This window comes from Hevea brasiliensis, chromosome 18 (genome assembly GCF_030052815.1).
Source record: "Hevea brasiliensis isolate MT/VB/25A 57/8 chromosome 18, ASM3005281v1, whole genome shotgun sequence".
Taxonomy (NCBI): Eukaryota; Viridiplantae; Streptophyta; class Magnoliopsida; order Malpighiales; family Euphorbiaceae; genus Hevea; species Hevea brasiliensis.
In genome coordinates this window covers 2,578,385-2,593,381 of record NC_079510.1, presented here as the reverse complement: position 1 = coordinate 2,593,381, position 14,997 = coordinate 2,578,385, and the positions used below count along the sequence as shown (strand labels likewise).

General features: G+C 33.0%; 1 protein-coding gene across 10 annotated transcripts; it reads left to right on the top strand.

Moving 5' to 3' along the window:
* The first annotated feature begins 331 nt into the window (after window positions 1-331).
* On the top strand, window positions 332-14,403 carry LOC110640585 (tRNA threonylcarbamoyladenosine dehydratase). 10 transcript variants are annotated; one of them, XM_058140379.1, is made up of 13 exons: window positions 356-513; window positions 745-788; window positions 1,301-1,418; window positions 2,318-2,465; window positions 4,174-4,386; window positions 4,760-4,894; window positions 6,812-6,946; window positions 7,177-7,392; window positions 8,313-8,437; window positions 9,678-9,735; window positions 12,369-12,544; window positions 12,649-12,918; window positions 13,949-14,403. In XM_058140379.1, the coding sequence occupies exons 1-11, from the start codon at window positions 422-424 to the stop codon at window positions 12,477-12,479; spliced, it is 1,395 nt and encodes a 464-aa protein (XP_057996362.1). In that variant the 5' UTR covers window positions 356-421; the 3' UTR covers window positions 12,480-12,544; window positions 12,649-12,918; window positions 13,949-14,403. The 10 variants fall into 10 exon arrangements, with proteins under 10 accessions (XP_021647653.2, XP_057996362.1, XP_021647669.2 ...); XM_021791961.2 differs by lacking the exon at window positions 13,949-14,403 and having other exon boundaries at window positions 332-513; window positions 12,649-13,173; XM_021791977.2 differs by lacking the exon at window positions 12,649-12,918.
* The last annotated feature ends 594 nt before the right edge of the window (window positions 14,404-14,997 follow it).

The following is a 14,997-nucleotide window of genomic DNA, read 5'->3' as shown; positions in this document are numbered from 1 at the left end:
ATTTTATCTAAATTTATAAAATTTATAAATAAATTTTAAATTATATATATTTTAAGACATAAAATCATATTCTTATCATATATCATTTTATTTACTTCAAATACAAAATATATTTCATTTAAAATAAATTTTATATTTCATATAAAATATATAAAATAAGAAATTTGATAAATAAATTTTATCATAATATTAAATTAAACAGTTCTAATATCACAATAAACTTTTGAAATTAAAACAAACATGACTAACATTATTTAAAAAAAGTTAATATAGTAGTATCATGCGCACGTGGCTAAACCCTTGGAGTTGTCATTTTGAAGCCCAGAAACCCTTGAGGTTGTGTACTGTACATTGGTTGGGAAACTGCGACCCTGAGAAGAAGAAGAAGAAGACGAAGGCGAAGAAGAGGAAAAGAAGTGAAATGGAGGAAAGACTAAAATACTTGGCATTGTTAGGAGCTGGGGCTCTTTTGGGCGCTGGTTCTACCTTGTTCCTTCTCAAGCATCTTCCAAGGCAAGGAAATCGAGCTTATTTTTCTTGTTAATTTCTTAGGTTTTCTTGGCATCCAAACATTTGTTGTTTTCTTTTTTCTCTCTTTTCTTTTCCGGTTTCAGTTTAATAACTATTTTTTCATTCTAATTCCTCTATTCAAGTAATTATGATAATTTTTTTCCAAATTTGATAAATCATCAGTGTTATTTTTCATTTTAATGAATGCTAGAAATTCGTTGTTTGATCCTGCAGAAGCATCTCGGGCAAAAGCAGTAAAAAGCCAATTGAATTAAATGGTACGTTCTTATGAGTGGATTATGCAATATTTCCCTTATTGCATTTTTTTTAATTTTAAAAATCTGACGATATGTTAGTATAACTGCAAATATTTGTTGAATTGAAGGGCAATTTTCTGATTATATTATAAATTTCTTACAAATTGGGACCAATTACTTCCTAACTACTTATATATAGTTTCCCATGTTATGTATTCAATTGATGAACTTGAGGAAAGTTAAGGTGCTGTAATTTGAAATGTGTAGTTTAAAGCTTTTTAACATTTTATTTGCATAAACATACAATGATATCTATATTTTAGTTTCGGTGGCATAGAAATATGTCTGAACATACTGGTTTCTCAAGAAGCTTAAAATATCCCCTGGGTGAAAAATTGGGCATATTGGTGATTGAGATTGAGGATACAAAGCATCTCTAATACATATGACGCACTTCCAACTTACCTTTATCTTAACCTTCTATCAACTGAAAAATTTTGCAAACAGGAATTTCTAATTATATTTATTAACAGGTAAAGGACTTGTATCTGAGATGTCTTTGGGAAGCTGCACAGTTGCTGGAGACAGGAATTGTGGGATGTCTGGTCCAGACCTTTTAACAGATGAAATAGTGTCTGAACAATTGACCAGGTAAGGTAATTCAATTTTCCATTGTTTAGCATGATTTAACATATGGATATGCCTTATCTTTTTCTCCTATAGTATCTTCAAGTTCTGTAGATTGCCTAATACTTGATCAGTAACACCTCGTCTAATATAGAATGTAGATCAAAGCTGAAAGCCTAGTCTCCTTTGTGTCAAAAGCATGCCTTCAATGCATAATTTCATTGTTTTCTGTTGAGGTTATGCTTTATTTCATCATGTTTTAGTGACAGGATCCACTGTAATGTAAATTCAGATTGTACTTAAATTAGCTGTGCTTTTGTGACTAGATAGTTAAAAATGAAAACTAAAGGTTTGAGCTTCTGAGGATTATCCTGTATCTTTTGAACACAATGGGGATCTCTAACAAAATTGTTTATGCCATACAGAGTAGGCTATGAAAGTTTAAGTCTGATGCCTATGCTGTCTCCATGGCTGGATAATAATACCCACCTTTGCTAGATCTTAAAATATTATGGTCTCACAAAATAATTTTTTGTTGAGCTACTATGACATTGCTATTTTCAGCATCTACTGCTTTGCTAAATGATATATGTTAACTGATGTTGGGAATGATTTCTTTGTGATTGTAGTTGAACTTAAAAATTGATTAGGCGATAAAAACTATATGAATGAGATCATAAAAAATATTGGCATTTCTTTTAATAATTAACCAACATGGTAGTTCTTATTGGGGATAAGGTATGCTTATGTTGAGTGCTGATTTATTACTCTGAGTCTTTGTTAATTTGCTTTCTTAGAACCTGTTTTTGGTATTTAGGGCTGGTGGTGGAGGTGATGTTTGTATATCCTTTTTCATTTTAGGCGTAACGATGTTTTAAGGCTAGTTTTTGAGGGTAATAACATGTATACTGTGGCATTATTAGAAACATTCAATTCTTTGGCCTTGAGTCTCAATGTAAAGTGACTGCATCCTATGTTGTCATTATTGGTCTTGGAGGAGTTGGAAGTCATGCTGCTTCTATGCTTCTGAGATCAGGAATTGGGAGGCTTCTTCTTGTGGACTTTGACCAGGTATTTTGACTCATGGCCTTTCTTTCTTCTTTTCTTTTATTTTCTGGTCATGGTTTGTTATTCTTTGGCATTTGAATGTATTTTATGCATCTAATTTCTCTCTTTTTGGATCTCTCTTTTTGCAGTTTTATTTTTATTTCCATTAGGTTTATGCCCTTTTATCATACATCTAAATATGATCGTAGCAATATCAAATTGTGGATTGATGACTGTGCTTTATTCAGTAATTTGTCCTTCCTAATTTATGATATATTAGATATAAAGTGTAATGGTATTAAGAACAAGTGCTGTATATAGCGGATTTGTTGCAGGATTCAAATGTTTGGCTACTATTCCTTATATGGTGTGCAAAACTTAAATAATTGATTAGGGTTTGATTTAATTTGCATTTGAGCATAAAAGAAATGCTGGAATCGGAGGAACAGCTTGCTGGAAGTCTGGATAGCAAAGAAATAAGGTTTTGGAGAGGAGTTCAAAGGTTTAATTGGATGATCAAATCGAGGAAAATATCAAGGAATTTAGGACTTTTAATGTTTTCTATATTATGGAAAATCTTTGATTGAGACATGGCTAATGAAAACAGTGAATGGATTGGGTGTTACAAACAATACCCGAGTTACTTTAGCAGCAAAGAAAGAGAGGAAAAAACACCAGGAATACATGCCTTCCTAATAAATTCAATTACTAGTAGTTCCATTATCGAAGGTGAATGGCCTTCAAGTAAGTTACATGGATATTTATATGGCCACTCTTCCTTGGTTAGCAAGGATTACAACTTCTAAATACGAAAATATCAAATAATCTCTAATAGAAAGAAAATTTTAGTAAATAAGAAAGTTCCTAATAGAATAAAAATTATAAGTAATTATAAAACCCTAAATTTCCTTAATAGGAAGATCCTAAACAACTTTATTGTCTTTGGATCCTGCTAATTATAAAGCAAAGAACTGAGGAAGGCAGTGCAGTGAACAACTATGTTAAAAGCAAGGTTCCTTCAGCTCATCGGCTCACTTGAAGTGATCTATGCTGGTGCATACCTTTGAGGCTTAAGAGCATGCATTATCTAAAGTCTAATTCCTCAAACTTCATGATGTTGATTTTATTTCATTATTACTATTATTATTTAAAGTTTTATGGTGTGGTGCACTAGAACCCCCTTTTTTTTTAACTATTCTAAAGCTCAAAAGTCTAGAGGATCAAAGACCACCGAAAGACTACCAACAAGGGGGAAAAATGAAACATTCTTATGGGCTGATAAAACCTCGTTGCTATCATTGCTACATGATTGGCTATTAATTTATGAGAATATAAAATGTTTTGTTGCAACTTTCAAGTTTACATGTTTTGATGATTGTTTTACTTGTTTACTTTGCATGCTATTAGTTAAGAAGGTATAAACAATTTAAATATTTGTAGAAATAGTTAATAGGCCAAATAAATTAGCATCAAGATTTGCTAATCTTTTTTTTTTTTTTTTGTTATAAATCTTTCTGATGTAATTTATTACCCATTTAATTTCAAAACTCCGCTGTAACTTGTGCATTAGGGCCTAAAGTTTTTGGTGCTTAAATATTAGTTGCACCTAATGTTTAGAAGAACATTGATAGCTAAAGCTGAAAAAAATAGAAGTAAGAAATTTGCCTTTGTCATGACCTAAGTCATAATTTGTATGATTATCTAAGATACTTGCTCTTGCTTGTACAAAAAGGTTTCTCTTTCATCCTTAAATCGACATGCTGTTGCAACACGAGCAGATGTTGGTATTCCTAAGGCTGAGTGCCTCAAGAAGCATTTCTCATCAATCTTTCCGGAGTGCCATATTGAAGCAAAAGTACTATTATATGATTCATCATCTGAAGAAGAAATTCTCTCAGGCAACCCGGACTTCGTTTTGGACTGCATTGATAACATTGATACAAAGGTACATCCTCATGCGTTTAAGCTTGGGCTAGCAGCAATTTTGTGGTTCTTTAGGGTTATAACTATTTGATGCTCATTTCATACTATATTAAGGGCCATGTAAAGAGGTTAGCATGCAATAGCAAATCATGCTAACCTCTTTATGTGGTCCTTAATAGTGTTAAGGAAGCCCTTTCAAATTATTTGATAATTTTTGTACAACTAAATAGGCCCTGTTGATTCTTTATATTATGATTGCTAAAATTATTGAGTCTACAAATAAACCAAACATTTTGTGCTATGAGGCATTTCTAATTGATTATAAGTGTTCTTGTGCTTACATGTTAACCATATGATATTCCACTTTAAAGTGCTTAAAGTTTCATTTGTAATAGGTGGCACTTCTTGCAGCATGTGTGCGTAGGGGTTTAAAGGTTTTATCTGCAACTGGAGCTGGTGCTAGAGCTGACCCAACAAGAATCCGTGTGGCTGATTTAAGGGAGTCAACAAATGATCCATTATCTCGATCTGTAATACTTTTGGCTTCCTTTCAATTTTAGATTTTTTAGTGTTATCAGATTTTAAAATTTTTATTTGCTATCATAGGACCATGTTGCACAATTATTTCATTTTTATAGATAGTCAATATCGAGTATTCCCACATCAATTATGTGTCAAGTATGCTTATGCTTTTAGAAAATCGGAACTTTAGACTTGGATGGCATCAGAACCAACCATTGTGTTTCTTTCTTTTATTTCCCCCATTCTATGCCCATTTGTTGTTGTGAAGCATTTTATTATGGTTTTGCTGGTCTCATACATGAAAGGGTTGTATACTAATCTCATTTGGTTAAATATCAAGTTTGTTCTTGTCTTTGTATTATATAGACCTTAGCTTATAATGTTAAGCTTTTGGATTCCATACTTAAAAATGGTACAAAATTTGGTTGGTTGGCTGGTTGTGTTTGTTAGAGAATCATTGTACACTGTCTTAAACAACACACTTCGTCTATAATGCAATAATATTATTCCTAACTTAGACAGTTGGGCTAATTGAAATCCTAAAGCTGCCACCGGCACCTTTGCCTTCAACACTGTAAAATTGGATGAGCTTTTATTTTAGATATTTTCACCTTCTCTTCTACTCTTGATTTTAGATGTTTGTGTTAAGTTGCATTAGTAGTTAAAAATGAGAAAACCTCATAAAAGAGCAAAAAGATTTAATTTTTCCCCTAAGACTAGGTTTTTCACTACAACCTTAAAAACTTATGTTTGGAAATACTTTTTTTGGTACATAGAGCATATTTTGTGTTCATTGATCTACTTCAAATGGGTATTTGTAAGTCAGTAACTGTTTACTATAGTTATGCATGAGCTTACTAGTTATGGTGCATGTTATTTGCATATGATATTATCTTAGTAAATGAACTAGTAAAGGAGTTAATTAAAAGTTGAAAATATGCAGAAAAACTCTTGAGAGTAAGGATTTTAAGCTAAATAGAAGTAAGATTGAATATGTACAATGCGAGTTTAGGTCCTGTAGAAGGAATGGAGGTGAGGTTCATTTGGATGAAGTTTTGATGCCTAAATACAATAAATTCAAGTATTTAGATTTTATCATACAGAAAAATGGAGTTTTAGATGAGGATGTAACCCATAGGATTAATACAGGTTCGATGATATGGAGGTGTGGGTGACAAGTGTATTATGTGACCATAAGATCCTTAACCTAGTGAAAGATAAGTTCTATAAGATAGTGGCTATACGAGCTATTTTATATGGAAGTGAATGTTAGATGTCTAACGTACAACATATCCACAAGATGAGTGTGACAGTAATGCAAATGTTAAGATGGATGCTTAGTAGCAAGATTGTGGATCAAATTAGGAAAAATCACATTCATTAAAGAATGCATGTAGCACATATTGGAGATAAAAGGGGAGGGGGTCAATTAAGATGGTTTGGTCATGTCCAATGTAAAGTATCAAATGCTCCAATACGGAAGTGTGATAAGTTAGTATGGGAAGGAGTAAGAAAGGAAAGGGGGAGACCTAAGATGACGTAGAGGGAAGTGGTAACTAAGGATTTACAAGTTTTGGATATTGAAGTGGACTTGGTGTCTAACAGAGCTGAATGGTGAAAAAGGATTCATATAGTTGACTTCAATTAGTTTGAGATTAACGCTTAGCTGTCGTAGTCGTTGTTTTTGACTTGGAGCTGTTTTATAAGATAAAAGAAGTTGAAAAACTTGGGAATTCCTTATTTATCCTGAATTCTCTTCGTGATTATTACTTTAGCTAATTCTTTAATGAATCACTACAATTTATGTTATTTGATGAATCATCATACATAATTTAAATGAAATAAAATGTTTATTGAATCCAGCGCATATGCTTTCCTAGTTCCTATTTCTAGCACCAGATCTTAACAGAGGTTACGCCTTTTAGGTAAGACACCGTTTGAGAAAAGATTATGGCATTGATGGTGGCATCCCTGTTGTGTTCTCCCTTGAAAAACCTAAAGCCAAGCTGCTTCCATTTAAGGGACCAAGTGGAGAAGAAGATAATCCTTCTGATTATCAGGTGAGAATGACTACTCGTCCTTCAAGCATTTACCAACTGCTACATCTTATCAGTAAATTGAACCATTGGCACTTGAATAATGTGGATGATTTGATACTGCAACTGAAGTTTTATAACTTTGTGTTAGAACGTTTTGCCTTTCGTCAAAAATTATATAAAAAAGTAGATAGAGTTCACATCAATCAATTAGGTCTAATGACAATAATTCTAACTCCTTACCTTGATATTAGATAGTACCAGGCTTTAGGGTTCGCATAATACCTGTCTTGGGTACCATCCCAGCAATTTTTGGCCAGGTCATGGCCTCATATGTTGTGACACAACTAGCTGGATTGCAAGTTCAAACAGAGCCTGTGGTAAACTTCGATTTGGACCATTATCGGATGCTTCATCAGCGTCTTGTTGAGCATGAGGAATCATTATATGGGACAGCCATGGAAGTCCAGGTATGGAATTTACCTTTAAAAATGCATGGGTTTATTGTTCTTTCATGATGCTTGGATGTAGATTATCTCTGAGAATGCAGGCCACTCTGTTTTTCTTTTTTTGGTCTAATATGATCATACGATGATCTGGGTTTTGTTTCGAAGCATTTCCACTATACATAGTTACAGAAAAGGTATATGCATTCTAAAGAGCTAGGTAGAGGATACAAAGCATAAGATTAGTTATCTTTCTTTTCCTTTGTACTTTCTTTTTCAATTATATAAAAGGAAGGGGCAATGTAAAAATTGCTGAGTGTTGTGTGCAATAAATCGTTTTTATGCCAAAAAATAATTTTGTTACTGATTTTGGGTACTAAGATGTATTTTTTGGGAAAGTTTTCTGCCTTTGTGAATGAAAAAAAATTGAAGAATTCACAGATGAATTGTGTTTAAAAGGCTGTATGTTCGCTTCCACTTAAAAGCTCTGACTACAATGTTATTTCTGGCTGCAGAGAAAGCCAGACAAAAACTCCATAGAAACTAACAAGCAGCACTGGAATTCTGTTCTTCTGATTATTGTGATTGAATTGCGTCACCACTGCTGTGGCTTTTTTTTTTTTTAAATATTTTTTGAGATTTCCATCCAAATGCACTAAGCTTTGGTTTCTCAAAATAAACCGACCCACTGGGAATGTTTTGGAGTCAACCTGAGACAGTTGGCATCTATTTAGGCTTTTGTACATAATACTTATGATTAACTTTCCTACCACAGAATTATCTTCTAATAGTTGGGAGCATTATTGCTGACCCCTTTTTGTTTACCTCCTTGTTGATCAGCATGTTGGCCTTTTGAGACAGATTCACAATGCACATACACATGTGGTTGCTTGTGCTTCTTTTTGAAATACATTGTTTATTGTTTACTGTTCCATTTATTATAGGTAGACATTGAGGAAGTCAAGTATATTGCAAAAGAGTTGTGGCATGGGCGAAGTGCCAGGGAACAGTCTGCAAAAGATGTTGGACGTGGAATGTGGAGATCTGTTAATGAGTTAATGCTTGTGAGGTATAGCTTGATCACACAACATCACTCTGAGCATTTAGCAATCACTTATTTCATGTCTAAAATTGATAACATTCTATTTTCTTTTAAATTATAGTAATCCAGAATTAATATGTTTGGAAAACTTATCATTAAACTTACAGCTAATGACATTAATATAAGCAAATGATGGACAGCAACATGGTTTGGATCAACCTATACAGTTATGCATGCTTGCCATAAAATAATGTTGTTCACTGAAACGAAACAGATCCTTATATTAATGAACCCATTTAGGATATCAAAGTACTGAATGAGATTGTTTTGATAGGAGACAATCAATAGACGATCTTCAATTTGATGGAGAAACCTTAGGGAGTGAATAAAAGATTATATTAAGAAAATGGGCCGGGCCTAACTCACCCTCAATAGCTAACTCAAGAGGGGAGGATTGCTTAAGGCTTTATAGAGGGCACATTACACCTATCCCAAACTGATTTGGGATATTAACACTCTCATTCTCCTCACATTCAGGACCGAAAACACCTAAGAGTGTGAAACACTTATGGGAAGCCTAACATTGATTGGGAAGGCTTTGATACCATATTAAGAAAATGGGCTGAGCCTAACTCACCCTCAAAAGCTAGCTCAAGAGGAGAGGAGTGCTCAAGGATTTATAAGGGGCACATTGCCCCTTGTGCCAAACCAATATGGAATATTAACATATGGTTCAATTTAGTGTTGGTTTCTAGGAGGTTCAATTAATTAAGTTTGGTTTTATTTTTCTGGTTAAAAAACTAAAATAATCGAATGTATATTGATTAGAAAATTGATAAACCAAATCGAACTAAACCAAATTTTGGTTTTGGTACAATTTAATTCAAATTTCAGTTTGTTTCCTTTTTTCTCCCTGATAAACTTCAGTTATTTTAGTTTTGCTAATTTCTAAATTGAATAAATTGAATTGAACAATTGTTCACTCCTAGAAGCTGTGATTGAGTTGCAAATTTAGTGTATTCCTCGAAGCATGAAATGTGTTATCAAGCATCAACTTGAGAATAAGGCCTCGCATTGCCTTGCATCTGCAATAGTAGATTCTACATTTTTATTATGTTGCTATTCAGCTCGTATTATCTATTCTGTTGCATCAATGGTAATGAATGTGTTTAATTATGATGGCAACCAAAGTTATTGTTATATTATTGTTTATTCAATTATTACTTATTATTTCTTTTATTGGTTTATCCATTAATTCTCTTTTCAGGTGGGACAGGACAAAGCCAGCCTGCGTGTCAAACTTAATTCTTTTAAAATTTAAAGAGGTATTGTTATTAAATCTTCTAGCAAAGAATAGAGCTTTAGAGTCATGGAAGCAAACAAGGTGCTTAATTTTTTTTTTTCACTAATTCCTTTCAAATTATGCCTTTTGTCTCCTCCATTTATACAACTCTTTGTTAAATTGTATTCCACAATGTGAAACTGTCAAGGAAAAAGAATTTAATAATAATATTTCACTTATTTCTTACTTTGAAATATGGGTTTTTCCTTGCAAAATTCTGGTAGGAGTGTTATGATTTTCCTTGAAATTTTCTTGCTTGAAAATTTATTTTTTTAGGCTTCCTTTTTTATTTTTATTATGAAATTTCCGATTTAGAAGTTCTAATATTAGTAAGAAAAGAAAGGGTTTGAGACTCCATAGTACTTTAATATAGCTATTTTCTTAAAAGAGAATGACACTATTTGGTTCTAGTTTGGAGTCATGATTTGTTTGTCTGGTGAGTGCATCTCTTTCTTCTAATTTGCTGCAAACCTATTCTCTCAATCTCTCTCTCTCTCTCTCTCTCTCTCTCTCTCTCTCTCTCTCTCTCTCTCTATATATATATATATATATACACGTATCCCCTAATTCGCTGTAAACTTCTTCTTGATTCCTGTGATATTTTCTGACTGCTGCTACTTTTTCTTTACATTATTTCAGTAGTTGTTTCAAGCCCTAATCCTGCAAGCTACAAAGCCTTGCCCCATTGCTTCACCAATCCATCAAGCACTCTAGTTTTTCTTCCAAATAAAGCACACATAAACAAATTTTAAAATCTGTCCACACTAGAGAAAATCATATAGCTATTTTTCCCAATTAAATTTTAGAATATTCCACCCTACACCCAATTTATGTGCCTATCCATACAACAGGCCAATGAATTTTGTCTCAAAAGTGTGGCAGCTCTTTTGTTCCAACTCCCTCTCTCTTTTTTCTTTTATTTTTCAATTTTTGTACACAAGTCTTCTGTCCATTCTTATTTCAAAAGTAAAGCTGCCTCACATTTGACATGGCAAAAAATTATTGTTGCACCCAGACACCAGATATAGGGTAGATGTTTCCTTCAACTTATTTTCCATACTTTCTCATATGATTCCATGACAAAGTGCTTTTCAGTAGCTTGTATATGCTGTTGAAATGGGAACAAGTTAATTGATTTTAAATTGCCACATTTGGAGTAATGGTACTGTTGACTTTCGTAAGATTATCATTTCATTAATTCAAGGGATGATCTTTATTTGATGGCTTCTTGTTGAAAAACATGTTTCTTAAAATTGACTGTAGCTTTCTAACTTAAAAGACACCCTTGGATAGGAACTAATGCTGTAGCCACCCTCAGCTGCCACTTTCCTTACCAGTGCCTCAGATTGCTTGATACCAAATTTAACTTTGAAGCCTGCTTCAGCTGTTAATTAAACCTCTTTACCAGAATACCATCCTTCAGTTTGATCCATAAATTCCATTTTGCTATCAGGAGTGCAAATAGAAAAGGAACGGTCTCTTACTCCCTCCTTCCTGATCTCTCACTATAGAAAAGTAGGCCTTTCATGTGGACACTGGAAGAAAATAAAAGGTTATATTTCTAGTTCTAGTTTGAATTTACATGATGTGAGAATTGGTTCTTTTTGTTCAATTCCATATCTTATTATTTCATTTCAAAATTCCATGAAAATTTCTAATCATTTGGACAGATATGGTTTTCAAATGGTGAGGATTGGAATTTGATATTATGTTGAAATTTTATGATTTTTTAGTTTTTACTTGGAACACAAATCCAAATTCTCAGTCATTTGAAATTCATGTCTATCCAAATGGACCCTATATAAGTTTGTTGGAAGGCATAGTTATCTCCTTCTAGCTACAGTACTGCATGTTTTGATGCGCATGGTAGCCAATGTCTAACGGATCATTACTTGGTAGGACTACTAGGATATCTAACCCTGTGCTCTCTCATAGCTTCCTCCCTTTTTTTTTTTCCCTTCCTTTCCTGTTTTCTTTCCTAAACTCACATAATAATTTGCTTTTATTATACTAACTCTTCTTTCATACTCATAGGAACTACATGAACATGATAACTGTTTGGCTATAACGATTGGAAGAGTTCTTTTGCCTTTCCTCTAAATTTGCAGGACCAAGTTGTATAATCATACGCCACAAATTTACTTTGACTTCAGTTTTTATTTGTTTTTAAATCTAGTCATAGACACTTTGTTGTTATCTTCCATAATGCATGTTGCATTCCATGCAATTTAGTTCTGGTTGTGGAGGGTGAGGGAAAACCTAGGAAGTTTAAATTTAGTTCTGGTTGTGGAGGGTGGGAGAAAGAAAGAGGGAGCACCTAGGAAGTTGATTAAACTCAATTGTATTTGTATATTATTTAGAAATGTACTTTTCTGTTCTTTTGGAAAAACATGTACAGGTGATTATGCGAGGTTTTTCAACAGTTGTAGGCCTGTCATTATTTATTTCACATGTAATGCAGTAAGAAACTTATTTCTTTGCTACTTTTGGACCACTGTTCACTGCTCTGTGCATATTTGTGCTTGAGAAAAAGGCAACCTGGCGACTGGAATGTATATTATTTTGGAAATTTGAATTAAAATTTAGATACTATTGGAAGTTCTTCCCTCTCTGCAGGCAGATGAACATGAATTGAGGACACTTGATGATATCCAAGAAAAGGAACCTGAATTTTTTGAACGGGTCACGTCTGTTTTGAAACAAGCTGAATTGGATTTTAGTTTGTAACGGCATTGAAATTTAGATGAAGGGGAGGGGGACAGCTCGCCAAAATGGAGTTCTCCATGATTTTGGTATGACAAATATAGCATAGTGCTTTCATTTCTCTTCCAGAAAAGTTAATGTGCAGTCTGTAATTATATTAATGCAGCATGTCATCTGTGGCTACATTTAACAGGGATTTTACCCTGGTTAATGAAGCTTAAAATTTGGAGAGTACGCGATGACTCCTTGCTGCCATGTGGGATAAGAAACCATTTTCAATCAGTTTTCGAGATGAGAAAGTAAACATGTAGGAATATTGCACGGAGAAAAGAAAATTTAAAAGTATATACAGGCCTTATTTGGTTGGGAGTAACTTGGCTCAGGAACATCAAGTTCTCTGGAATTGTGCAAATCTTTGGTTGGTATTTTATCTCAACTTCATGGGAAGTCAAATTACTTTTTGGTAAGTAACTTATTTACCCTATGAGAGTAAGTTACTTTGTGGGAAATTTACTTTCTCAAGAAGTAGAGAATTTGAATCAAATAAGGTCATAGTCTTTGTGTTAATAGATAGTTGGAAGAACAAGGAAATGTTTTCATATATATACAATGTTTATGTAAACAAGATTTTGTTTTCACATGAGACTATTTTGTCCATTGTATTTTGTTCTACATCTCCCTTTGTTCATACATGTAGGCGTGAAATCATTTCTAAATACATGTTTTATCTATTTTTTAAAATTTAAAAATTTTAAGAAAAATTTACAATTTGAATTTTATTTTATATTACGCTTTAGTATTTGAGTTTTGCATTATATTATGTTTTAGTTCCTGGATTTTTGAAATTAATTATTTACTATGAATTTCGCATTATATTATATTTTAGTTTCTGTAATTTTAATATATAGATAATTTAGTCTTTCTGTCAATGGATAAAATTATTGTAAATATTAAAATTGTAGGGATTAAGATGTTCTATATATTAAAATTAAGGGAATTAAAAAATTAATTTGTCAAAATTCAGGGATTAAAGTATAATATAGTTTAAAATTCAATGATCAGATTATAAATTTTCTAAAATTTAAATGTTAGAGAGAAGAAATATAAAAGAAAGAGAGGGAAAAAAAAGTTCAAGAGGAATATAATTTGAAGAAAAAAAAAAATTAGATCGTTTGAATATCCGATGTCTGCTAGATTTATATACTTTTTGAGGATTTCCATTTCATGAGTTGACTTTTAGGTTGAACTCGTAGGCTTAATGTGGTATCAAAGTTTTGGTTGTGGGGGAGGGTGAAGGGCTTGTGGAATGAAATCGAACATCGCTTGGATATTTGACGTTCATTAGACTTATATAACTTTAAGGACTTTAATATCATGAGTTAGCTTTTAGGTTGTACTCAAAGGCCCAACTAAGTGAGAAGTTGTATTGATTAAATTTTATTTACATGATCTATTAGTATCTTTTCTTATAATATTGTAATATCATTTCATAGGAATGAGCTTTACTAATGCATCTCTGGTGATATGTCTGGGAACTTGTACAATTGTGGGTGTGGTCTCCATATCTACAAGGACCATCAGAGTGTTAGAAGAAATTCCTAGCTGCGGACGTTGAATGGCATGATCCTGAGGCCTATACACGATCTGGTGATGGAGAGTTGCTGCCATGGAAGATACCATCTGTTTTGCTCCAACTAGCTAGACTTGAACCTTCAAACTTGTAGGAAGACAAGATCTTGAAGGGACATGTTGTAATTAGGGAAAAAATGCAAGCATTATACTTTCAGCATGTAAGGTACTGATACAAGTACCAATCACAACATGCTCATATTTGGGAAACCTAGTATTTAACAGGGAAATTCTAACAGTAACAGGAAGGCATCTCCTTCAATGGAGAGTTAAAATCATTCTTATAGCACCAAAATGAAGGTGCATGTATTCATGGTTACTGGGTTTTCTCCTTACTCATCCTTGATATAAATCTTATTCATGTACCCTCGTTGAAGCAACCAAGGCTGTGATACCAAATACTGGCCTGGAGCCTTCTAACCTGATAAACATAATAATACTAATGCGATGTCGAGACACAGCAAGCCATCATAGAAATACTCAGTCTTAAGGCCTTGTCCTTTTGTATTATTATATAAATCAGATTAGAAGGACTGTAGCAAATGGATCATTGATACGACATTTTCTGATATATAAAATCTTCTAGAGAGGCAAGTGTAGAGCATACTAATGCCTTGATAGAGAAATATATGATTAAGAGATAGACTCAGATTTTCAAGAGAAAAAGGGATTTAGAATGAAGTCATACAATAGAGAAACTAGTGGTAGTATTATTTGATGATTCAAACATATTATAACCCTCTCTTATATAGGAGACAAACACAGCTAATGGCATAGATAAGACATTGTGATCCTTTACATCTTTACACATAATAAACATAAAGTAGATAGGCAAAGTATAAACAAAATAAAGTAGACGTGATACAACAAGCACATTTATAATTACTGGCAGATAGAATAAAGTGAGTTGACA

Coding starts and splice junctions, on each gene's coding strand:
- LOC110640585 (XM_021791977.2), top strand. CDS start 422: ATGGAGGAAAGACTAAAATACTTGGCATTGTTAGGAGCTGGGGCTCTT. Junction 514..744: donor CTTCTCAAGCATCTTCCAAG/GCAAGGAAATCG, acceptor TTGATCCTGCAG/AAGCATCTCGGGCAAAAGCA. Junction 1,419..2,317: donor GTGTCTGAACAATTGACCAG/GTAAGGTAATTC, acceptor TGGCATTATTAG/AAACATTCAATTCTTTGGCC.